Raw genomic sequence first — 24,446 nt, forward strand, 5'->3', positions numbered from 1 at the left:
TCTCTGCAATACATCCAAAAACACACTCCCTCCCAGCGATGAAAAAAAAAACCGCGGTCAATAGTTTCTGGATTATTACAAATGAGACAATTTGACCCCCAAGGTCAAAATACACTCCGCTCATTTAGAAATACCTTCACGTGCAAAGTGCAAGTTTGAAGCCTAAAAAAGAGGGTGTTTGTGGCGGGAGCCACGTGCATTCTTTTAACCCTTTTTAGTACGCCCTGACCTTGACCTTCACTGTGTATGGCCCTGCACATTGGAAACGAAAAAATGACATCGAAGACATCTCTGCAGCTTCCTGCGAGTCACTGAAAACAGGTACTCATTAAAAAATCTGACAAACAAAAAGCGGATACTTGAAGGGACAATAAAGTCGAATAACAATTTACGTCAGAGTGAAAGCTCAATGTATGACAACATCTAAAAGGAAAACATTATCAACAGCATTGCCCTAAATACCAAGAAATTAAGGTATATGCACAACAATGCATGTGCCACAGTCGGGCATCCTCAAAATGATATCGATGGCATCAGATGAACCGCCTGCAATTATTCACTAGTAATCTATCTAGCTGCACTGAATAAAAAACCTTCCGTGCATCAAAGCACGCAACAAGATGTTGCTTGTTCGCATCTGTTGCATTTATGGAAAAAAGTACCACCAGACATTACTATGGGGAGTGGCGCGAGTGGTTCGAAAAATTCAATTTTCGCGTGGTTAAACTGGACAGGTCGTGTCATCCAGCTGGGCGTAGTTGAACCAAAACACGTCTGTCATCTCGCAGCCAATGGCAGGAAATTGATCAATAGCCGTTGTTGCTGCTGTGGCTCCCGCTGCTTTCTATCTCTCTACTAGTGTCAATGACCACGCAGTAAATTCGGGCAACTTTGTGCACGGCAATAGTGACGTGAGTCAGTCCGCTTCTTGACATGGGTAAATTGAAGTGTGCTAACCCGACGCGATCCACTAAAACATGATTTTATTTCGCCCTTCTTTGGCACAAAACTAACACTGCGAGGTTTCTGGACCACTTTTTCTGCAATAAACGTCGACCTAATAGTTGCCTTTAGTGTACCTTTAAGAACACTCCCTGATATATCCGCGGACAACGCCAGTCATGTGGTCTTGTGCCAACTACATACCCAAGTAAAGCTGTCATCGGCCTCAGTTGGCACACCGTACGCAAGAAAGGATCACTCACGTTACGAAAAAAAGAAGAACACGTTATTGATTTGCCTTGTGAATGAATGTGGTAGTCCCAAACCACCTTTTTTCACTCGCCTAAATAAACTAGTTTGACTGCATCCTTCTAAACTTGAGGCCCACGCAAACACCGCGAAGACACAATGAAATTTCGGTATATTAGCCCGTGAACATGGCAACACCTGCATCATGTACCACAGTTTCAAGACAAATAACAGTTTGCTAACCGTAGCTCTCGGAAACATTGATAGACGATTACCCTGCGACCTACTCGCCTTCAACTGAATTTCTCGTCATTGTTCATGTATATAGTGTCTGGGAGCAGGCAACAAAGCTAAAAAAACAGCGTGGCTTTGCGGTAGAATACTGGGCTGACACGCAGGGGACCCGGACTTGAATCTCGCTGCGTCCTCGATGTTTATATTTATAGTTTTTTTTATTACGTACGATAGTGGTTACCGACACCGGCAGCAGGCAACTACGGCGCACGCGACCATCATTGTGATCTCATGATAGCGTTCGCTGTAATATCGGCACGATCCCGTCACGTACATCCTCAAATCCTTCCCGCCAGGCGTGTGGCACATACCCGTACTACAGGTAATCGACAGTTTATATCTGCCCAGGAACGGCAAGTAAAGACATTGACAATTTTAACATACTGTGTACCCGATGAATGCAAAGAATAAATGTCAGGGACCCAGCAAGAATCGTATGCCAGCGTTGCAGGTGGCAATAAAGTATTCTACCACGGAGCCACGCCAGCTTTCTGAAGTACTTCTCAAATAAACCCTACCGTTCGGGAAACGTCAATTGTGGTTGCAGCGCTGACTATCCAATTTTATAAACATTACATATTGCCGCGAACGTAATAACAGACAGCGACGAATCGACGTCTTGCTTGCCCTCAGACCAGGACGCAAAATCCCTCTTCTTTCTTCACTTCCAAGGGATTCCCCCTACAGTTGATGGCTCCTACCCATTACCTGTGACATTACTCCCTCTCCTCGAAAAGCATCGGCTCGATGCTGGTAATCAGCGTTGAGAAAAAATGAGAAAGAAAAGATGGTACCATGGAACCCAATAGTACTCAATAGTACTCAATAAAGAAAGGTGTTAGGACACAAGACAATCAAAAAGAAACCAAAGTGACAAAAAAATAGTCATTGCATGGTAAGTTAGTCCACGTTCGATGGATGACGCGAGAAATATGGCTTGAGTCTTGACACGTGCACCACATCACTTTGTGGAAACCGACGGGAACGTCTTGAGGTGCCCTCAGGGAGAACTTCATACGTAACGTCACTGAGTCGGCGCAGAACTTTGTAAGGGCCGAAGTAGCGCTGAAGCAACTTCTCAGAGTGACCACGCTGTCGGATGGGAGTCCACACCCAAACTTCATCGCCTGGTTAGAAGGTAACCTCTCGGTGTGTAAGGTTGTAGCGGTGTGCGTCGGCAGTTTGGCGAGCCTGAATACGGCATCGGGCGAGTTGACGGGCCTCCTCGGCGCGTTGAGCGAACAATGCAGCGTCCGCGTTGAACATGCTCAAGTAGTTGGGAAGGAGCATTGCGTCGAGCATTGTAGTGACCTCTCGACCATGAACTAAGCGAAATGGAGTGAAACCTGTACTCTCTTGGACTGCTGTATTGCAAGCAAAAGTTACGTAAGGGAGTATATCGTCCCAGTTCTTGTGATCAACGGCCACATACATTGACAGCATATCTGCAATGGTCTTGTTCAACCGTTCAGTGAGTCCATTTGTTTGGGGGTGATAATCCGTGGTTTTCTGATGTTCTGTACCACTTAGTCTCAGCACTGTTTGAAGCATCTCTGCGGTGAAAGGTGTACCACGATCAGTAGTTATCACAGCTGGCGCTCCGCGACGAAGTACGATGCTGGTGACAAAAAACTGTGCGATTTTGGCTGCGGTAGCTTTGGGCAGGGCCTTTGTTTCGCTGTAACGCGTTAAATAATCGGTGGCAACCACAATCCACCGGTTTCCAGACGAAGAGGCGGGAAATGAGCCGAGCAAGTCAATGCCAATTTGATGTAATGGTGTCTTCGGCATGGCGACATGCTGTAGTAGTCCTGCTGGTCGGACAGGTGGAGTCTTACGGTGTTGGCAGTCGCGGCATGTGCGGACATACTGCTTGACTGTCTTCGCGAGGCGGGGCCAGTAGTATGAGCGGCAAATTCTTTAAAATGTGCGCGTGTAGCCAAGGTGTCCGGATGATGGTTCGTCGTGACAAGCATGTAAAATATCGTCCCGAAGCGAGGTCGGCGCAACCAGTAGGTAAGTAGCCTGGGTATGGTCGAAATTTTTCTTATAGAGGACTCCATCCCTGATGCAGAACGAGGCCAGCGAACATGCGAAGTTTCGAGGAAGGCTGCGTTTTCGGCCTTCGAGGTAGTCAATCAGCGGGCTTAGCTCCATGTCGTCGCGTTGTTGTTAAGCCAAGTCGGTTGCTGATACAGAGGAAAGGAATGAATCGCCCTCTTCAACGTCCGCGTTCGTACTTCCAATTGGTGCATGTGAGAGACAGTCAGCATCAGTGTGTTTGCGTCCTGACTTGTGAATTACTGTAACGTCAAATTCTTGCAGCTGATGGCTCCAGCATGCTAGACGACCAGAAGGGTCTTTGAGGTTCGCGAGCCAGCATAAAGAATGGTGGTCGCTAACTACCCTGAATGGTCGACCGCATAAATAAGGGCGAAACTTTGTTATAGCCCGAACAACGGCTAAGCATTCTTTTTCTGTTGCAGAGTAGTTTTTCTCTGCAGATGATAGTGTTCGACTTGCATAGGCAATCACGCGCTCTACGCCATTTTGCCATTGAACCAGTACAGCTCCAAGCCCGACGTTGCTGGCATCCGTGTGTAGCTCTGTGGCAGCGTTATCGTCAAAGTTACCGAGCACAGGTGGAGCTTGGAGATGGTATCGTAGCGTGTCAAAGGTGTGATGCTGATCATGACCCCAAACAAACGGTACGCCATCTTTCGTAAGTTCATTTAGCGGTTCAGTGATTTTAGAAAAGCCTTTGACGAAGCATCTGTAATATGCGCAGTCCCAGAAATCGGTGGAGGTCACCCTTGTTCGTTGGGACAGGAAATGCGGCAACAGCTTTCGTTTTCTCAGGGTCTGGGTGTATACCGGCGTGGCTGACAACGTGACCAAGAAATTTCAGTTCCTCGAATGCAAAGTGGCATTTCTAAGGTTTGAGAGAACGTCCAGCTGTTCGAATCGCCTGAAGAACTGCCTGTAAGCGCTGGACGTGCTGCTCAAACGTGTCCGAGAAGACGACCTTATCGTCAAGGTAGACAAGACACGATTGCCATTTTAGCCCAGAAACAACCGTGTCCATCATTCTTTGAAAAGTAGCTGGCGCCGAGCATATGCCGAAGGGAAGGACCTTGAACTCGTAGAGTCCGTCAGGAGTAATGAAGGCGGTCTTTTCGCGGTCGCGCTCATCAACAGATATTTGCCAATAGCCGCTGCGTAGATCCATGGAAGAAAAGTAACGAGCATTGCGAATGCGGTCCAGCGAGTCATCTTTCGTGGTAAAGGATACACGTCTTTCTTCGTGATCTTATTCAACTTTCGGTAGTCGACGCAAAATCGCAGAGTACCATCTTTTTTCTTTACTTACACAACAGGGGACGCCCAGGGACTGGTCGATGGCTGTATGACATCGTCCTTGAGCATCTGCTGGACCTGTTGGCGTATAACGTCTTGTTCTTTTTTGCGAGACTCTGTAAGCATGCTGTCGAATGGGTCTCTCGGTAGGCTCGGTGATGATATGATGCTTGGAAAGCGGTCTTTGGTTAACTTTCGAAGTCGTAGCGAAGCAGTCCCGAAATGAGCCGAGTAGCTTCAAAAGACGTTCCCGTTGTGCAGGCGGTAGACCCTGGTTTACGTTGAGAGTGCTTGCAAATGTCATGGCGGAATCGTCGCACGACGAAAGAGCAGATAATGTTGAGGGACCAGGGACGTCGGCAATATCCTCAAGGTATGCGATCGCAGTGTGTTTGGAAAGATGGCGATACTCCTCGCTGAAATTCATGACTAATAAGCAAGCCTGCGTTCTACTGGGCTGAACGATACCTCGGGCAACGCAGATTTGTAGTGCAAAAAAGTAGGGACAAATTTGCTTTTGCAATTACAGCATCGGGGACGTCTTGGTCGCATTCAACGTTGATAAAAAGGCTGCTGCGGAGAGGCAGAGTAACATATTCGGAGGATACACGTAGGGCATCCTTCGATGAGTGGGCGTTTTCTGGTTCAGGATGAAACGGGTCCTCGAACGAAACCTGCAAGTCTCGTAGGTCAATAATTGCGCCGTGTTCGCGAAGAAAGTCCCGCCCCAGAATGAGTGGACGGGAGCACACAGGTAATACGAGGAAAGACCCTGTGAACGTCGAAGCACGGACTCGAACACGGGCTGTGCACATTCCAGTCGGCGTCACGAGGTGGCCCCCTGCCGTGCGCAACAGCGGTCCTTGCCAAGGGGTAGTTACCTTCCTCAGTTGGGATGCTAGGGCGCTGCTCATAACCGAATAATCGGCGCCGGTGTCGAGGAGGGCAGTGACGACGTGATTATCGACGTGAACGGTGATGTCGGCGGAAACAGTCTTATGACTTTTGGAAACGACTGGAAAGTCAGAACAATCTTCGTCGGGTCTTTGCGTCGAAGGAGGCTCTTTGACAGTTCGTTGGGACGCGGCTTCACCCCCAGGAGCCGCGGTTTCTAGTTTCCCCTGTGGGGACTCGGTGACCGGCCTCTGAAAGGAGCATAAGATGACGAGGGAATGCTAGGTGACGTGGGGTGGCGTGGTGATGGTGATCGTGATGGGGGGCGTTGACCAAGGCGAGGAGCTTGCTGGCCCGTAAGGTACGCTTCGATGTCACGGGGACGCTCACCGTAACGCGGGCACCGAGCATCAGGGTGAAAGCCACGGAGACCAAGTTGGCGGTACTGGCAATTACGGTAGACGTGACCCGCTTCGCCACAGTGGTAGCAGAGTGGACGGTTATCTGACGTACGCCACACGCTGGCCTTTGTGGCGTTCTGCCGCGATCCAGACGGACGATAAGTTGGTGCACTCGGAAACCTTGAGGCGGGTGGTGGAGTCGAAGAGGTGCCCTGGAACCGATGGCTAGCCCGATCCATTGTGCCCATGGTGGGTTCAGGGCCATGTGGTGCAGGAGATCGCAGCGCCGCCGCATAAGTCAGCACAGGGGCGTCAGGCCTTGTTGGCGCGAGTGAAGTGACCACCTGTCAGGTCTCATTTCGGATTAAGTCTGCGAGAGCACTTACGGGTGGTTGGGGTCCCGCTGCTTGGAGTTGGCGCAGCTCGTCCCGCACGACGCTTCTTATGAACTCTGCGAGGATATGCCTCTCGCTGTCAGCCCCGATAGAGCATGCAGCAGGGGTCACGTCGTGGCGTTCATACTGTGACGAGCGATACTGGAGAGTATGCTCCATTGTGGTTGCCTCATTTGTGAACTCTGCCACAGTCGTCGGTGGATTGCGCACGAGTCCGGCGAAGAACTGCTTTTTTACCCCACGCATTAAATGCCGCACCTTCTTTTCCTCGGACATTGCAGGGTCAGCACGCTTGAAGAGTCGAAGCATGTCCTCGACAAACGTCGAAACTCTCTCGTTGGGTTGTTGGTTCCGAGACTGGATAGCCTGCTCTGCTCTCTCTTTTCTTTCAGTGCTGCGGTACGCATCCCAAAACTGTCGGCTGAACTCATGCCACGTCGCAAAGGAACCCTCGTGATTCTCGTACCACGTTTTGGCAGAGTCTTCTAACGCAAAGTAAACTCTCCGCAGCTTGCGAGCTTCATCCCATTCGTTGATGTTGGCAACTCGATCGAAGTGGTCAAGCCAGTCGTCAACATCTTCATAAATGTCTCCATGAAATGAGCGTGGTGTTTGCGGTTTAAGGTCCTTCCCTTCGGCTTATGCTCTGCGCCAGATAATTTTCAAAGAATGATGGGCACGGTTCTTTCTAGGCTAAAATGGCAATCGTGTCTTGTCTACCTCGACAATGTGGTCGTCTTCTCAGACACGTTTGAGCAGCACGTCCAGCGCTTACAGACAGTTCTTCAGAAGATTCGAACAGCTGGACTTTCTCGCCAACCTGAGAAATCTATCTATCTATCTATTTATCTATCTATCTATCTATCTATCTATCTATCTCTCCGTCCGTCCGTCCGTCCGTCCGTCCGTCCGTCTGTCTGTCTGTCTGTCTGTCTGTCTGTCTGTCTGTCTGTCTGTCTCGCCAGCCGCCTACGTCTAGGAGTTCTCGTGATCACTTACTTATGTTGGGGCAGACCAAAATTAAAATTGGTATGGGAGGGTAAGATGGTTTGATAATTCCGACTGTCTGGTAATGACATGAATAATAAGAAAATGCAACGTCGAGACCGTTCATCCCGACACGTGCGGCACATACCCGTATGCCATGGTAGGCTGGTGTGTGCCCCAAGTGTTACACACGGCAAGAACAGACACTGGTAATCTAAATCCGCAGGTGTTAAAAAAGCCCGATATCGGCCGCGTTGACCCGATGACAGCAAGGAATAAATGTGATGACCGAACCAAGAATCAAACCCAAGTACCCAGGGCCACTATCCTCGCAAGCACTAGCTCCACCTGGTGTTAGTAACACCCACGTTGCTCCTAGCATCGTTACGCAACTGTAAACAACTGGTTATATAAAACATATGCGACTGTTCAACATACATATCTGTGCGTATATTAATCGTACAAATATTTAGCGTCATCTTGTAACGTATCACTCAACAAAAAATATACCGCAGTCATTTTCCTACCGCACGCTTCGCATGACCCCGATTCGCGAGGTACAGGTGGTCGAAGTTTCCGGAGCCCTCCACTACAGCGTCTCTCATATTATTATGGTAGTTTTGGGACGTTAAACCCCACATGTGAATCAATCGACTCGAAAGGTACGTGGGATGTGCCGAATTTTTTCGTCAAACACTTTACTCGAACTCTCAAGAAGTAGAAGTTTTTTTTTTTTTGCACACCGAGGCTGCATGCAGAGAAAAATAATTTCATGTAAGAAACAGCTAGCCTTGAGAGCAAACATAATGAAAACATTTCTGCTCCCCCTATGGAATAATCTCGACCTTCCTTACAACGTTGTTCGCTGCAAAATTGTATGTTGCAAGTATCCTGTGAGGCCCTTGAAACACGCCCAGCATGCAGCGCAGAAAGTCGAGCTTTACACTCACTGGAGAACAGCTGAGGCAAAGTGAGAAGCATGAGGCATCGGACGGTGTCCGAGAAGGCGGCACCGAGCATCAGAAACGTTCCGCAGGCGAACACGACCAGGAAGAGAAGGAAACTGGTCGCTTGGTATATTCGCACAAGGACCACGTTGACGAGCACAGTCAGCAGCGCACCGGCACTGAATCCCAGGAAACTCTTGAGCACTCGGTTCTCAAACGTGCTCGGTTGCAAGGACTTGCTGCGTGTGAATTCCCCTCGTCACCAATCCGACGAGTGTACATACGCAATTTCACAGACAGCCTACATTCTCCGGAAAAGTTTAATAATTTATCTCTCTGTGCTATGAGTTTTTTTTCCTCTGTATATATAATATAGCCTCTCACTCCGCATCCCGCATCGGGAGGAGCGCCCGGTTCTGTTCCAACATCTACAGTAGAGTTTCACAACTTCGCGTATTTTTCAGATTATTACACGCGTTTGCTGCAGAAATTCATGATTTATACTTCAAATATGACACGAAGAGAACGTTCACTTCAAAATTTAATGCAAAAAAGTGGCTGCTTGGGCCTCTTTTTTGCATTAAATTGCATTTTTGAAAGAAATGATAGAAATATACTTTCTTAGCGCGCAGGAAACGTATCAGAAAGAAAACAGATAGGACAGAGCTCGCACTTACAACCATTTTATTGTACAGATGGCGGAAATATATAATGTGGGCATTTAAAGCACGCTTCTTTATCACCTGTACAAAACCATCATCACCTAATGTTCTTCATCTTCATCGTTAGTGGGGATGACCCTTGAGTCGGTTCTGTGCCTCGCAGGTAACTGTTTTGGGCCACGTCTTACAGGCCTAATAAAGACGTGTAAAGGACTATGTCGCAAGTGGTGGAGGTTGCTCCTCGATTCCCCGTTCTTGCTCGCCCGCTTTACCTCCTAGAGCTTCGCTCAGGTCACCATTTGGCCTACGTGTCCACCAGCATGCCGCAGGACGAACCCTCAGGCACTTCTTCCTTTACCCCTCCGGCTACGACTGCCGCAGCCATACTCACTCTTGGATCGTCAGTGGACCCCCTCACGAGCCCCCTCTATTTGCTGGACTTCGAAATGAAGACGTGGACGACTGGCTACACCAATGTGACAAAATGAGCGCAGCGAACCGTTGAGATGATCCACACAAGCTCCGTCACGTCTCCTTCTATCTTACTGGCGTGGTGAAGACTTTGTTTTTTGACCACCAGATCCACTTTCCCGATTGGAACGTCTTTAAAGAACATCTGCGACTAGTATTCGCTACTCCGGCAGTTCAAGCCAGTCTGGCGAAGAGAACACTTGATGGTCACAAAGAGCAACTAGACGAGTCACGTACATCGAGACTCGCCTAGTTGCCTCGTATATCGAGGGTGTTCTCACTCTCTGTCGACGCGTCAACGCCTCCATGACCGGGACAGTGTGTGTCATCTGCTCAAAGGCATAGGGCCTGTCGCCTTCAATGCTTTCGTCGTAAAGGACCCTGGTACCGTTGCTGACATTGTAGCTATGTGCCAGGGCCTGGACGAGCTTGAATTCGCACGGCTGCAGCTAGACAAGTCTCCTGCAGCCATCTATGACAGCCCTAATGCCGACCCCTCGTTACGAGCCATGATCCACGCCATGATACGAGAGTATAACTGCAGTCGCTCGGGTTTCCAGCGCGGCAATTTCCTTCTGACATTCCCAATACATATTACCGCGAACCATGCATTGGGTTTGTTTATTTGTGTTTTGTTTTTTGTAATTTGTGTTTTGTTTTTCGTATTTGTGTTTTGCTTTTTCGGCATGGCTGCGCTGGCCTGTGCTATCACCGTTTTCAAAGCGTTTCGAACAAACGCTACCACAGCGTTTCGAACAAACGCTATCGAACAACGCTTCAGGCGTTGTTCGATAAAAACAACGCTTCAAGCGTTGTTTGTTACAAACGCTGTTCGAACGAACAGCGTATCTAACAAACGCTATCACGGCGTTCTCGATACCATTCGACTATTCGAGAAACCCTCGCGCCGAGGGATATAAAGTCCCGCACAGCCGATGCCGCGTCATTCGATCGCCGACGCTCACTAGCGTGCCCGTCGTTTTGCTGGCCGCTGCTTCGCCGCCTGTGTATTTTTTCAGTTGTTAGGGGAGCACAGGTTCGCTCCAATAAACTTATTTTCCTCATAGACAACTGCGTCGTCCTTTGCTGCGTGACATCTGGTGGAGGTGCTGGGTACATGAACCCTAAGCCATTGCCAAGACGACAAGCACGCCCAACTCGTGTCAGCCGCCGACAGCAAGGCCTTCAGCCAGAGTTTGGACTGCTCCCGGATAAAAAAAGGAAAGAAGACGTAAAAACCACGATGATCAACGCAGGCACCATGACCAGCGCTACCAACCCTCCCGTCGTTCTGCAACAACCTCGTGAGCCCCCATCATTCCGAGGATCTCCTGGTGAAGACCCGGAAAAGTGGCTGGAGAAGGTGGAGCGCATCCGCATCTTTAACAGGTGGGATGACGAAGAAACGTTTCGTCATGTCTTCTTCTATTTGTAGGATGCAGCTCGAACGTGGTTTGAGAACCATGAAGGCTCCCTAACCCTCTGGACTGTCTTTAAGAGCGAATTCCTCAAAACATTCGCTACGGTTGTGCGGAAAGAACGAGCCGCCCTTTTGTTGGAGACGCGAATGCAACACCCTAACGAAGGTGTTGTACTGTTCGCTGAGGAGATGAAGATGCTGTTCCGGAGAGCTGACCCCGAAATGGCAGAAGAGAAGAAGGTGCGCTTTCTGATGCGGGGAGTTAAACAAGAGCTCTTCGCTCGACTCCTCCCCAACCCCCCTAAGACCGTCGCTGAGTTCGTCACCGAGGCTTCGATGATCGAGAGGACCTTGGATATGCGTTCGCGGCAATACGATAGACCACTCAACACCCTTTCGGTGAACCCGGTAAACGCCCCTGGACTGGCGACGGAAGATTTGCGGGAGACCATCCGCGCCGTCGTTCGCGAAGAACTGAGGAAACTGTTCCCAGCAACGCCGCAGCCCCAAGTCGCCTCCCTCACTGACGTCGTCCGCGAGGAGGTTCAAAAAGCACAGGGAAATTCCACGCCGTCGGAAGCATCTTGCGAACCACAAGTGATGACCTACTCCGCTGCTGCTCGTCGACCCCGACCCGTCCCAACCCGTTATCAAGAGGCCCCGCCGTGCCGCCGCCCAATGTCGCCCGCCCGACCCCCTGTAACCCGAATCCAGGCGCCCAGGAAGACCGAGGTGTGGCGAACGCCAGATAATCGTCCGCTGTGCTACCACTGCGGAGAGGCCGACCACGTCTACCGCCGCTGCCCGTACAAGAGGCTGGGTTTGCGTGGGTTCTCCGTCGACGCACCCCGGCCGCGAGCCGGCCAGCGCCCATTTGAGATCGAAGAATACCTGTCGAACACTAGCCGTGGATCATCCCGTTTCAACCGTTCGCCGTCGCCCTACCCTTACCGATCCCCCAACCGTCGCAGCCATGCTGACTTCGCCCGTGGAAGGTCCCCCAGCCCACGAGGGGGAAACTAAAAGCAGCAACTTCTGGAGGTGAAGTTGCACGACGGCCAGAAAATGAAAACCCTCCAACGACGCAAGACCGTGACTCACGACATGCCCTCATCCCGACGACCCAACGACAACCTGACGAGACCCCCAAAAAAGACGACAGCTACGCTGCGCGACGCGTACCCGAAATGACGAAGCCTGCCGCTGAGAAGACGACGATGACGACGCATAGTGCCCGACCATCAACACGTGCAAGCCACGATACGACGCCCCGACGCATCCGAAACTCGGGAAAAGCGGCATCCGACGTCCAGTTGTCCATCGACGGCCTTGACGTAGTCGCCCTCATCGACACGGGAGCCGACTGCTCGGTCATGAGCGGGTCATTCGCGTCCAAGCTAAAGAAAGTTACGACCAGATGGGACGGTCCGCACATACGCACAGCAGGAGGCCACCTCGTGACCCCCAGTGGAATGTGCACATCGCGCGTCACCATAGAGGGCACTACGTACCCTTCGGAGTTCGTCATTTTGCCTAACTGCTCCCGCGACGTAATTCTCGGAATGGACTTTTTGACGGACAATGGCGCAATAATTGATCTGCAGACCAGGTCGATAACGTTTTCTTCCGATCACTCCACGACGCCGCAGCCGAACCTCGGACACCGTGCTGCTGTAAGGATCGCCGACGATCACGTCACCCTGCCACCCCGCGCAAGCTTCATGATCGCCGTCTATTGTAAAGGTGCTGCTCCTGACGTCGACGCTATCGTGGAGACTGACCAAAGGTTGCTTCTAGACCACGGTGTGTCTGTCGCAAGAGGCATTGCGCGGTTTAAGCAACGCAGATCCCACGTTTTGGTCACCAATTTCACCGAGGAGTACCAGCATCTAAACAAGGGCGCTGCAATTGCGTTCCTCGAAGAAACGCAAGAAGCGAGTCAAGTGATCGCGGTCGCCACCTTTGAACGCGCACGCGCAGATGCTTCCAGGCTGTCAGATCCTTTCGACGTGAACCCGGCGCTGTCGCAAGAAAATCGGGACAGATTACTGGAGTTGCTCCGTCGCTACAGCGAGTGTTTTTTTTCGAACTCGAAGTTACGTCAGACACCTTTAGCGAAGCACCGGATAATAACCGAAGATGGAGCTCGACCTACCAGACAGTCACCGTACCGCGTTTCTTCACACGAGCGCGAAGCCATCCGGACTCAAGTTGATGACATGCTCAGCGACGACATAATACAGCCATCAAAAAGTCCGTGGGCTGCGCCGGTTGTACTCGTGAAGAAAAAAAGATGGCACTTTAAGATTCTGAGTTGACTACCGGAGACTAAACAAAATCACCAAAAAAAACGTGTACCCCCTGCCACGAATCGACGACGCCCTCGACCACCTCTGCCACGCCAAGTACTTCTCATTCATGGATCTGAAGACCAGCTACTGGCAAATTGAAGTGGACGAGAGAGACCGAGAGAAGACTGCATTTATAACCCCGGACGGTCTATACGAGTTCAAGATGATGCCGTTTGGGCTGTGCACGGCGCCCGCAACGTTTCAGAGAGTCATGGACACTGTGATGGCAGGCCTGAAGTGGCACTTGAACTGGTATAGCGCATTACCGGAAAGAAGAAACGGCCGAGCAGACCGACACAAGAGGACAGATGCTGTCCTCTTGTGTCGGTCTGCTCGGCCGTTTCTTCTTCCCTGTAATGCGCTATACCAGTTCAAGTACGACGAACCAACTCGCCCAATCTTCAACCCTCCTGAAGTGGCACACTTGCCTCGTATACCTCGACGACGTTGTCGTATTCGCCCGAACTTTCCACGAACACCTCAGAAGGTTGGAATCTGTACTCGAGGCCATTCGTACGTCGGGGTTAACGCTCAAGCCTGAGAAGTGCCGTTTCGCGTACGAGGAACTCAAGTTCTTGGGTCACGTCGTGAACGCCGCGGGAGTCCTACCTGACCCGGCAAAAACATCAGCCATTGCGAACTTCCCAAGGCCGAAAGATAAGAAAGGTGTGCGAAGGTTTCTCGGACTGTGCGCATATTACCGGCGCTTCGTCGCAAACTTCGCACGCATTGCAGAGCCACTCACGCGCCTGACGAAAGAAAGCACCCCTTTTAGCTGGGAAAACGACCAAGAAAAGGCATTCTGCGAGCTGCAACAACGCCTGCGAAACCCGCCCGTGCTCGCTCATTTCGACGAAAACGCCGAAACGGAAATGCACACGGACGCCAGTGATATCGATTTTGGTGCCGTCCTCGTCCAAAAGCAAAGCGGTTACGAAAAGGTAATCGCCTATGCAAGCCGTGGTCTGTCGAAGGAGGAGAGAAACTACTCTGCCTCCGAGAAAGAGTGCCTGGCTATCATATGGGCCATTTCAAAATTTCGCCCATACGTCTATGGTAGACCGTTTAAGGTTGTGACAGACCATCATGCGCTGTGTTGGCTCGCCAATTTGAAGGACCCCTCTGGCCGGCTTGGGCGGTGGAGCTTGCGCCTGCAAGAGTTTGACGTTACAATATTCTACAAATCCGGCAGGAAACACTCCGACGCCGACTGCTTGTCCCGCGCCCCCGTCGACCCACCACCACAGGACTCCGATGAAGACAGCGCGTTCTTCGGAGTCGTGACAGAGAGCGACCTAGCCGCCCAGCAGCGTGCCCACCCTGACCTCCGCGCCATGATCGACTACCTCGAAGGACGCAACGTCGCCGTGCCTAGGGCATTCAAGCGCAACTTACCAGCATTCAGCCTCAAAAACTCCATCCTAGTGAAGAAGAAGTTCAACCCCGGAACGACAACGAATTATCTACTTGTCATCCCCGCAGACCTTCGTGACGAAATTTTGGAAGCGTGCCACGACGACCCGTCTTCCGGACATCTCGGAACAGCTCAAGGCGAAATACTTCTGGCCCCGCCTTACATCCGATGTCACCCACTACGTCCGGAGCTGCCGTGACTGCCAGCGACGAAAAACACCACCGACGAGACCAACCGGACTTCTGCAGCCGATCGCCATCCCAACGGGGCCCTTCCAACAGATCAGAATGGACCTTCTGGGCCCGTTCCCTACATCCCGATCAGCGAACAAATGGATTGTCATAGCGACAGACTACATGGTGCGCTACGCAGAGACCACCGCTCTTCCCAGGGGAACTGCACAAGAAGTTGCAAAGTTCTTTATTAACCAAGTTGTGCTGCGACATGGAGCCCCTGAGGTCCTAATCACGGACCGCTGAACGGCCTTCACTGCGGAGCTCATGCAAGGAATCTTACGCTACAGCAACACAGATCACCGAAGAACGACGGCGTACCACCCCCAAACGAACGGACTAACGGAACGGCTCAATAAGACAATCGCGGATATGCTGTCTATCCGCGATTGGGAGGGGGGGGGGGTAATTCCGCGAACCATGCATTGGGTTTGTTTATTTGTGTTTTGTTTTTTCGGCCTGGCTGCGCCGGCCTGTGCTATCGCCGTTTTCACAGCGTTTCGAACAAACGCTACCACAGCGTTTCGAACAAACGCTATCGAACAACGCTTCAGGCGTTGTTCGATAGAAACAACGCTTCAAGCGTTGTTTGTTAGAAACGCTGTTCGAACGAACAGCGTTTCTAACAAACGCTATCACGGCGTTCTCGATACAATTCGACTATTCGAGAAACCCTCGCGCTGAGGGATATAAATTCCCGCACAGCCGATGCCGCGTCATTCGATCGCCGACGCTCACTAGCGTGCCCGTCGTTTTGCTGGCCGCTGCTTCGCCGCCTGTGTATTTTTTCAGTTGTTAGGGGAGCACAGGTTCGCTCCAATAAACTTGTTTTCCTCATAGACAACTGCGTCGTCCTTTGCTGCGTGACAATATTTACGGGACTTCATCAAGGAGGAGTTGGTGGCTATGACTGGTAATGCGTACACAGACCCTCACGTCTCTAAAGCCCCACTGACTTTCGTGCAAGTCGCCGCAGTTACTCCAGCCTTCGTTCCACCGATACCACTGACGACGACGCCAGCCCATCTGGCGTCCCTGGCGCCCAGCACGCAAAACCAGCCTTACTATGCACGACCAGGGTCAGCAGACCTGCCTTCCATGGTCCCCAGCGTAAACACCCTACCCTACTATCAATCATGCCGCCCGACGAGACCTACATGCTACTAACGCAGATATCGTGGAGGCATCGCACGTGTCTGTCGCAAGCGTCAGCAAGACGAGCGTCATGGGTTTCACACTTACGAACGGGATGACATGCCACAGCGACCACTTTGCAGCACCGTCCTTACACTACACTTCACGGTCGCTCTTTCTCGCCATCAATAACTCCTGAAAGGGCTTCTCGATACCGTGGTGCCAGGCATGGCTTGCCGTCCCCTCTCCGTTGCTCTACGTCGCCCCTTCGACCAGCCTCACAGTTCGCCAACGGTCGCCCGGAAAACTAAATTACCCAGCTTCTGGGGGAAAAGCTACGTTATGGAAGTAAAAAAATCCTCCAAAACATCCTCGTATATGATATCTGTTTTGGTAGAAGGCATAGAAGTGGACGCATTAATAGACACTTGTGCTAGTTTGTCAGTCCTTCACAGAGATTTGTGTGCGCGTCTCCGCAAAGTTACAACGCCGTACGATGGACCTACGTTGTTCACTGCTCAAGGAGACGTCATCCTACCTTCCGTCATGTGCACTGTTAGTGTCTACATTGATGGAATTCTCCATTATGTGCAAATTACAGTGCTTAGTTCGTGTACTCAACAGCTAATATTAGGATGGGACTTTTTTTCAACGGCGTCCGCGTTCATCTGCTGCCAGCAACGTGTCCTACACATGAACAATACGGCCTATTCGCTTCACCAAGATAATGCACCACTTCGTTTTTATGCTGCAGAAGACACTGAGCTACCTCCGCACAGTCAGCGAATTGTTACACTTCTGTCTGATGTCATTGACTACGGTGATGTTCTCGTACAACCCTCCGTACGCTGTGTCACCAGAGGAATATCCTTCGCATCAGGTCTGATACGTTCCGACGATAGCTTTGCACTCGTTTGCGCAACAAACCCTACGCCCGAAAAAATTCTGGTTCCGAAGGGCTTAACGTGCTTGCATCGCTACACTGGAGCCTTTCTCTGTGGTAACTTTTCAAGATGCTCCTCCTGAAGATCTCCCTGTTGCACTTTCCCCATCCACCTCCACCCTCAAAATACCATCAGCTCTTACCTGACCTCTTCGCAAACCCAACAACTGTTTCCTTGCTGACTAAGCACGAAGCTTTGTTTGACGTCCATTCACCCATATTGGCACAGACGTGCGTCACCATGCATCGCATCGAGACTGAGGGTACGTCAATCATTCATCGTTGGCCATATCGCGTATCAGTAGCTGAGCGGAAGGTTCTTGAAGAAAACGTTGACGACATGTTGAGACGGAACATAATACGCCCTCTGCTAGCCCTTGGTCATCACCTGTCGTCTTAGTTGAAAAAAAAACAGTTCTTTGCGCTTCTGCGTAGATTACCGGGTGCTAAATAAGATCACGCTTAAGAATGTATACGCTATGCCACGTATATGTGACGCCTTGGATTCGCTACAAGGAGCTCAATGCTTCTCGAGTTTCGATCTACGTTCGAGATACTTGCAGATACCGATGCAAGAGGACGATAAAGAAAAGACGGCAATTTTCTCGATGGAAAGGGGCGTGGTGATGCTGGGTTGCGTCATCCGTCGCGGACGGCCTTCGCACCGTCTCGCTCTTTCCCCGCAGCCTTCGCTGCGCATCGCGCCGACGAAATGATGAGAACTTTCTGGAATCTCGCGCGGAAGGTATTTAATCGAGCAGCCGAGACGAGAGATCAGGAGAAGACTGAAGTTAGCTCCAGAGCGCGGAGGAATTCCGCCGTGTAGTCGGCGAAGGTTTTGTCCGTAGGGACAAAGCAGGAGAAGAAGAGGATTTCCACCTGAGGGGTGAAGGCTCGAGCTACAGGCAAGAGCGTGTGTCTACCGCTATCGAGCGAAGACACGTGGCAACAGCTGCGTGTGTGAAGCCGACGTGCTTCCGGCGAAGAAGTTTGAAGCTTGGAGAGTGGCCAATTGAAGACGCGAGGTTTCCTGGAAGAGAAACTTCGGGGGCAGCGGAACGACAACAACGCTGGACTTTGAGTGAATGATTCTCGGAAGAGTATCATCCAGACTTTTGTTCCAAGAACTTTGGACTGAATAGGTTTTCTATCTCTTTAGTCTTTAAGTGTCTTGGTTGTTCGATGCATGCGACTGCATTGTAGTGCGTATTGTTGTCTGTGTCCGTTGTTTCGAGTGTGGCTGATTGTACTGTGTAGTACGTTGTTTGTTTGGTGACATATTGTACTCAACTATTGTGGAGTGTGCATACTTGTGTGTTGTTTTGATCTGCCATTATTGAGAATATAGTTCTGTCTTGTTTATCAACTCTCGGCTCCAACTTGTTCTTTGGGCCACAGCCGGCGTCCGCTGGCGCACCAAAAAAGACCACTTCTAAATTACCCACGCTTTCGTGGTGCGGTTCGAGGGACCGATACTTCGGCCCTTGGAATTAGCCCGGCGATCGCCTCCCTAATCAACGGGACCTGTGTGACAATTAATCTGGCGTCCGCGACAGGACCTTTTGGTGCACAGTGTGTCCAAAGTAGTGAGAAAGAGCCTCGAGTTGTTGATACTGCTATCGGAACAATTTTGTGTGTTGTTCAGTGTTCTCGTTAACGAGTGCAGGAGAATGTTCCGATAGGCTGATTTAGGCAGATACTTTTTGCACACAGACAGACCTTATCTGCGAGACACCATGGATCTCGAAAAGTTAGTTGCTTTTGGTGAGAAGATGGGTCTTTCTGGCGCCGAACTACGGAAATGGGTAAGCCAGAAGGAGAAAGAGGCAGCGGAGAGAGCCAAGGAAGAAAAAGTAGCTGAGTTAGAACGAGAGAAGTTGGCAGCTGAAAGGACCAGGGAAGAAAAAGCAGCTGAGTTAGAACGAGAGAGGTTGGCAGCTGAGAGGGCCAAGGAAGAAAAAGCAGCTGCGTTGGAGAGAGAGAGGTTGGCAGCGAAGAGAGCGAAAGAAGAAAGAGAGGCAAAGGAGCGACAGCTGAAGGAAGAAAGAGAGCAGCAATTGAAGTTGGAGCTGGAGAGAGAAAAGTTGGCAGCCGAAAGGGCGAGAGAAGAAAGAGAGGCAAAGGAACGACAGCTGAATGAAGAAAGAGAGCAACAATTGAAGTTGGAGATGGAGAGAGAAAGACTGGCAGCCGAAAGGGCGAGAGAAGAAAGAGCAGCGGAGATGGCTGAAAGGAAACGGTAGCGGCAGCACGAAATGGAACTCGAGCGGCTCCCGTTGCAACAGCGAAGTGAAACTCCCGTCCAAGCTAGAGTTGAAAGCAGCGAACGGGAGGACCACAGCTTCCGCTTGAACCCAAGCAAGCCGATCGTAGCGTTTGATGAAAGGAAGGACGACCTTGACGCGTACCTTCACAGATTTGAGACGATTGCGAGGAGCCAGAATTGGCCGGAACATCAATGGGCAACTGCTTTGAGTACTTGCTTGAGTGGCGAAGCGCTCAGTGTGTATGGTAGGCTGACGCCGACCGATGCAACCAACTATGCAAAGGTGAAAACTGCATTACTGAAGCGATTCAGATTTACTGTGGAAAGATTCCGGGACAGATTTCGGACAGAAAAGCCAGCTGATGTTGAGACAACTAAGCAGTATGCCGCCCGACTTTGCCATTATTTCGACAGATGAATTGAACTTTCAGGGAAAGCGCAGGAGTACGATGAGCTTAGAGAGCTCCTAATTAGAGAACAATTTCTTACTAGTTGCCACCCAAGCCTGTCGCTGTACTTGAAAGAGAGGAAGGCTGAGTCACTTGAAGGCATGCTCGAATTGGCTGATCAATTCTTGGAAGCGCAAGGTGGAACTAATTTGTCCAGGGTGAAGAAGGAGTGTCCTGAAGATTCGAAGAAATCGGCTCCGGAAGAAAAGAAGCATGCACCGGAGAGCATTCCGCGATGTTTCCTGTGTAACAGAGTGGGCCACCGTGCTAAGAACTGCCGAACTAACTTCACGAGCCCCACGGTTGTAAAATGTTTCAAGTGTGGTCAGACTGGGCACAAAGCAGACGCATGTCGAAACGGAGCGAGTCAAACTCACCAGGTATCCCGTGTGCTAGCAGCACCGAAATCCGATGATCATGCCGTCACCGACGGATTTGTAGAGTTTAAAATGGGGAGAAAATCCCTATTGTGGGTGCTGTTGTGACAAAACAGCCAACCGGTGTTTCGAAGGGAATGCCAACGCTGCCTGGAAAAGTTGCGGACAAAAAGATTACGGTTTTAAGAGATACCGGCAGCTCCACTGTTATCGTGCGGAGAAATTTGGTACGGGAAAGTGAGTTAACAGGCCAAACGAAACCGGTTTGCCTAATTGACCATACGGTTCGGATGCTTCCCGAAGCAGAAATTGAGGTTGAAACCCCGTACTTCAGCGAAAAGGTTACTGCTTTATGCATGACGACTCCCCTGTACGACCTCGTCATCGGGAACATCCACGGGGCGCGAGGACCGAATAATCCGGAATGTTTGGGAAAAGACCCTAAGATAGAGCCCTCGTCAACCCAGCGACCGCGAAATACAGTGGAGGAGGAGCCCGTGACGGACCTCACTAGAGCCCACGGTGAAGCCGCGGTGCAAGAAACAGTGAATGAGAATATGATCGTGTTGAATGAGTTCATATACTGGGCAGCTGGACTTACGTCGGCACGACCTCAACCGAGCGACAGTGTAAAGGTGACGGAGTCGGCCAGCCAGGCCAAATGTCGGCACGTTAACAAGCGGGTGAATAACCGGGAAGAATCGGTTGAGCGTCATGACCAGTTAGCAGTGTCGGAAGTGACAACGATGGCTGAGACGCCGCCTCAGATACCGTCGTTGGAAGGGGCTCGCCGGAACAAAACGAGCAAAAACAATAAGAAGAGATCGAGAGAGCACCGCAAGAAAGGGCTCAAGCGCCGCTCTAAATGCACAGGATAGGTGCTGAGGTCAAATCGGAATGTGTTTGGCAGGGCTGAGTGCCATATGTTGTGTTAGTGTTCTTGTTATCCTGTGTCACAACTGTATGTCGAGCGAATCAAAATGTTTGTTGTGGTGATGTGATGTATAGTATTGTACAATTGTGGTAATGAGAGAACTTTGTACATTTGTATTGTTTGGAATATGGGATGGAGTGTTACATTCATGTACCTGTGGCTATATTTCATGTGTTGTGGAATTGAATTACAATGTACAATTGTATTGAGTGATCTATTGTGAATGTGAAGTGTCATGAGCGACGGATTGTGTTAGAGTCTGTGAGAATGTGTGGTGACTGTTCGCGCTCGTTTGTGTGGTTTTGAATATTATGAGATAATGTTCTTAAAGTGGGGGGCAGTGTCACAAAATGAGCGCTCAAAAACGGGCGCGCCGCCAAATTCTTGCGATAACGCGCGGGAGAGACGCCGCGAGGTCAACGGAAAAAAAAAGAGAAAACAAGCATCCAAGGACTCCCCGGGCACGCGTCTTCCTCCCCTCGGAAGCGTGGGTTCGCAGGCGAATCTCCACTCATCGTCGGCCGAGCAAGCACTCAAAATTTCTAGATGGAAAGGGGTGTGGTGATGCCGGGTTGAGTCATCCGTCGCGGACGGCCCTCGTATCGTCTCGACCTTTCTCCCAGCCTTCGCTGCGCATTGCGCCGACGAAATGATGAGAACTTTCTGGAATCTCACGCGGAAGGTATTTAATTGAGCAGCCGAGACGAAAGATCAGGAGAAGACGGAAGTTAGCGCCAGAGCGCGTAGGGTATACCGCCGTGTGGTCGGCGAAGGTTTTGTCCGTAGAGACAAAGCAGGAGAAGAAGATGATTTCCACCTGAGGGGTGACGACTCGAGCTACAGGCAAGAGTGTGTGTTTACCGCTATCGAGCGAAGACGCGTGGCAACAGCTGCTGGTATGAAGCCGACGTGTTTCCGGCGAAGAAGTTTGAAGCTTGGAGAGTGGCCAAGTGAAGACGCGACGTTTCCTGGAAGAGAAACTTCGGCGAGGTTTCCTGGAAGAGAAACTTCGAGGGCAGCGGAATGACAACAGCGCTGGACTTTGAGTGAGTGATTCTCGGAAGAGTATCATCCAGACTTTTGTTCCAAGAACTTTAGACTGAATAGGTTTCCTATCTCTTTAGTCTTTAAGTGTTTTGGTTGTTCAATGCATGCGACTGCATTGTAGTGCGTATTGTTGTCTGTGTCCGTTGTTTCGAGTGTGGCTGATTGTACTGTGTAGTAAGTTGTTTGTTTGGTGACATATTGCACTCAACTATTGTGGAGTGTGCATACTTGTGTGTTGTTTTGATCTGCCATTATTGAGAATATAATTTCGTTTGTTTATCAACTCTCGGCTCTGACTTGTTCTTTGGGCCACAGCCGGCGTCCGCTGGCGCGCCAAATAGGGCCACTTCTAAATTGTCCACGCTTTCGTGGTGCGGTTCGGGGGGCCGATACCTCGGCCCTTGGAATCAGTCCGGCGATCGCCTCCCTAATTAACGGGACCTGTGTGACACTTGTCGAGCCGACATTCTTCACGCCTACCACGACGACCTGACTGCTGGTCACTTTGGTTTCCAGAAAACGTACGATCGCATTAAAGGTCATTTCTATTGGCCAGGGATGTCCACCAGCGTAGCAAAGTACGTCGCCTCCTACAACCTTTGTCAGCGCCGAAAGCTTCCGACATCACCTCAATCCGGAGAGCTGCAACCACTTCCATGTCCATCGGCATCATTTGAAGTCGTAGGCATCGATCTATATGATCCCCTTCCCACGACTCCCAGTAGCCATCGGTGGATAGTGACAGCTGTCGACCACTTGATACGTTACGCTGAAACTTTCTGCGTGAATTCGGCCTCCGCTTTCGACGTAGCTACATTTATGCTTGAAGCCTTGATCTTGCGTCATGGTGCTCCCCGTGTCATCCTAAGTGGCCATGCAAAAGCTTTCCTTTCGCAAATTGTGAAGGAATTGCTAAAAGCCTCCGGCACCAGTCACATGACAACCTCCAGCTATCACCCCCCAACCAACGGACTCATTGAGCGCTTTCATCGCACTCTGTCCGACATGATAGCCATGTACATTGAGCCACACCACACCAACTAGGATGCGATTTTGCCATTCGTAACATTCGCTTATAATACCGCCGTACAACGCACAACTGGCTACTCGCCGTTCTACCTTGTCTATGGCCGATTGCCATCTTTCTTACTGACGTATCGTTCTTGACAGCCCCGGTTACACCATATACATCCTCCTGTGAACAATATCTGTCCCGCCTCCATCACTGTCGCCAGCTCGCCAGACTCTCAACACTTAGGAGAGACAAAAAGCCAGTAAACATCTGCATGACGCATCCCACATCACTGTGACCGTCCACCCCGGCGACGAGGTGCTACTCCGGACACCAGTTCGCACTCCTGGCTTGTGCGACAAATTTCAGTTTCAGTTCCTCGGCCCATACACCGTCGTAGAGCAGAACTCGCCGATTAACTATTGCGTTTAACGTGTGATTGCTCCAAGTGACCGGTGCTGTCGCGGTACCGAGACAGATGCAGATTTCGCAAGGCGTTCTCCGCGTCTATAAGTTGCGGTCAGGATGGCCGCTCCCATGCGCGGGGAATTAGTGTGGGCATTTAAAGCATGCTTCTTCATCATATGTACAAAACCATCATCACCTAGTGTTCATCTTCATTGTTAATGGGGATGACTCTTGAGTCGGTTCTGTGCCTCGGAGGTAACTGTTTTTGGCCACGTCTTCCAGGCCTAACAAAGGCGTTAAAGGACTACGTCGCAATATACAGTCAGGAAGGCGAGGTATGACACACGTAAAAAGGAACAAATGACGGCACATGCGCCATAACATCTTAATCAAATCTTGAAATGAAAAAGATATTTGTATTCGTTGTCCAACATACCAACGGAAGGATAATTTACACACTGTATTCCTGATTTGCGAATCAAAAACGTTTTATGTATTTCAGGTGCCCTCTTATCATTATATCTTGCCATTACTTGGTATTCATCAAACTTCAAAGTTCACCCACAATTGTCCTAATGACTTGCCAGGTGGCTTCCCACTGATCCGCGCATGAAATTTGTGTGCTCTCAAAGGCGAACGTTCAAGCAGCGCTCCGTCTGACCGATGTAGTATCGACCACATGATAAATAAATTAGACGACGCGTATGATACACTCTACAAACATTTTTGTGTGCTTCTTATTGCCCCCGACAGGTGCATATTCTTCCTAGTTGACCATTTTGCATAGAAAGCCCAGCTTGTTTTTTGCCGTGAATACAACTTTCAAAATGGTTTTAAATGTTCGCTCTGTCCTATCTGT

General features: G+C 50.5%; 1 protein-coding gene across 1 annotated transcript in view; it reads right to left on the reverse strand.

The window, feature by feature from the left end:
• Positions 1-24,446, reverse strand: part of LOC142814121 (DC-STAMP domain-containing protein 2-like) — a 150,588-nt gene that overhangs the window by 120,919 nt on the left and 5,223 nt on the right. Inside the window, exon 2 of the mRNA XM_075892050.1 lies at positions 8,470-8,705. Coding sequence (XP_075748165.1) covers positions 8,470-8,705 — 236 coding nt within the window. The remainder of the gene's footprint in view (positions 1-8,469; positions 8,706-24,446) is intronic.

This window comes from Rhipicephalus microplus, chromosome 4 (assembly GCF_043290135.1).
Source record: "Rhipicephalus microplus isolate Deutch F79 chromosome 4, USDA_Rmic, whole genome shotgun sequence".
NCBI classification, from domain to species: Eukaryota; Metazoa; Arthropoda; class Arachnida; order Ixodida; family Ixodidae; genus Rhipicephalus; species Rhipicephalus microplus.